The following is a 1,973-nucleotide window of genomic DNA, read 5'->3' as shown; positions in this document are numbered from 1 at the left end:
ATGTGTTAATGCTTCATTCATCTGTCATTAATGTTTACTGACCGAGTCCTGAGGGACTGAAATATCTGAAATATACTGTAAATGTGTGTGTAACATACCTTGTTTGTAGATGGGAGGCTTCTTATAGATGTTGGAGCCATTTTCTGAAGGAAGAGAAGAATGAGGTAAGATAGAGGAAAGAGACGAGGAAGAGGAAAATACTGAAGTCTACATTTGAGGGTTCAGTTAACATTCATTTTATAATATAGACACATAACATCAACAAACATGTTAATGTCAATGAAGATCCCTTAAATTTGGTTACTTAAGAATAGTGACTACATTTTGTGTAACTATGAACCTGTCAGCGCTCTCTGGCGGACCAACTCGAACAATGTTTCTGTTAGGCTACTTATCGGCCAATAAAGATGTGGTGAAATTGTCAAATAATATACTCCCAGTAAATACAAACATTTCGTCTCATACATTTATGACTTTAATCTTGGAAAATATGTTTTTGTCTCACAACATTACCCATTTTTCACGTAATTATTATTATTATTATTTTACCTACAATGGCCCTAATGCACTGTTGTAATAAAGAGTAGCAAAAGAAGCTAAAAAAAGCCATTACCAGGCCTGTGGAAGTGCTGCATGGTGCTCTTGGTACCAGAAGATTGAGTGTTTGGTGTGTTTGGTGTGTTTGGTGTGTTTGGTGTGTTTGGTGTTGGTGGTGTGTGTGTGCTGTGTGTCCTGCTAGTCTGGATGGTGGAACAAGGGGAGGAACCTCCAGGAGAGCGGCTCCCCAGCCACTCCCTGCACTCCTTCTGTGAACACAGAGAAACACAGGAGTCAGACAGGTAGAGGGGTGATGCCTTGATTAAAAGTTTTTATGTTTTGTCGGGAACTGGTTTAATCTTTAGCATTGTAGTTTATATTATCATGTCTACTGTCAGATAAATGTAATGCAGTAACAAGTACAAGATTTACCTCTGAGATGTAGCAGGGAAAGGAATACTTTAGTACAAGTATCTACACAACACAGTTAAATACAGTACTTGAGTATATGTACTTCAGTTTGTAAAGTTAAGAAGATAACTTCTTCTGTGATCGATTAGTTTAAATATCAATTCTTGATCATCTTTGATCATATTGATTTTGATTGTCAGGTGCTGGGACCTTTGACTTGCTCAATAATGGCTGTAATGTTGCTAACTGGAGATAATGTTGCTGTTGCAGGTCTATACATAAACCCTCACGATGTAAACAGGAAGAGTGAAAACTTAAAGATAAACTATATCATGATAATGACGAAAATATAAGGAGAGAGAGAGAGAGAGAGAGAGAGAGAAAGTGAGAGAGAGAGAGAGAGAGAGAGAGAGAGAGAGAGAGAGAGAGAGGGAGGGAGGGGGGTCTTACCTCAGGGGAGAGAGGAGGAGAGATGGAGCGAGGAGACAAGGACCTCTGATGAGGAAAGAACAAAATAGATTTAGATGCTTCATAGCGAAGAAGCAGATCAGAAATAAAACCATTCAGTGCTTTTATAAACCAACAGGAGTGTTTTAAAGTAAATAATTTGACAAACAGGAAGCAGGTGCAAAGATCTGAGAACTGGACTGATTTGGTCCCTCCTCGTCTTAGTGAAGTCTGATCTGAGACCTGTAAAGACGGCTTTATAGTAGTGGGTATAGAAGTCAAGCCCACTGAGTTTTTCTAAATCCTTCTGATTCAGAAGTCTTTCAATTCTTGATACATAATTCAGGTGACAGTTGGTTATTTTGTTTTTGAAGGGTTAGTTTGGATTAACCAAAGTCAGTCAATAACACAGACAAACTAACCAAACGAGGCAACAGTAGACCAGCAACTCATGTCTTTTGCAAGGTAATATCCCTGTTTTTTATAAAGGAGTCTGGTAACTGTGAAGAGAGCATTAATAACGGCTTAGGTACTATCGGTATCAGTCCTGTGATCCTGGCTGCTTCTCCAAACTGGGA

General features: G+C 38.8%; 1 protein-coding gene across 1 annotated transcript in view; it reads right to left on the bottom strand.

Moving 5' to 3' along the window:
• The window catches only part of dmtn (dematin actin binding protein), a 24,150-nt gene that overhangs the window by 4,188 nt on the left and 17,989 nt on the right, over positions 1-1,973 (bottom strand). The window contains exons 7-9 of the mRNA XM_034872722.1: positions 1,399-1,443; positions 614-806; positions 78-143 (exon numbers count right to left, since the gene is read on the bottom strand). Of these exons, the coding sequence (XP_034728613.1) occupies positions 78-143; positions 614-806; positions 1,399-1,443 (304 nt within the window). The remainder of the gene's footprint in view (positions 1-77; positions 144-613; positions 807-1,398; positions 1,444-1,973) is intronic.

This window comes from Etheostoma cragini, chromosome 5 (genome assembly GCF_013103735.1).
Source record: "Etheostoma cragini isolate CJK2018 chromosome 5, CSU_Ecrag_1.0, whole genome shotgun sequence".
Taxonomy (NCBI): domain Eukaryota; kingdom Metazoa; phylum Chordata; class Actinopteri; order Perciformes; family Percidae; genus Etheostoma; species Etheostoma cragini.
The sequence above is the reverse complement of the archived record's forward strand: the minus strand, read 5'-3'. Positions and strand labels throughout refer to the sequence as shown.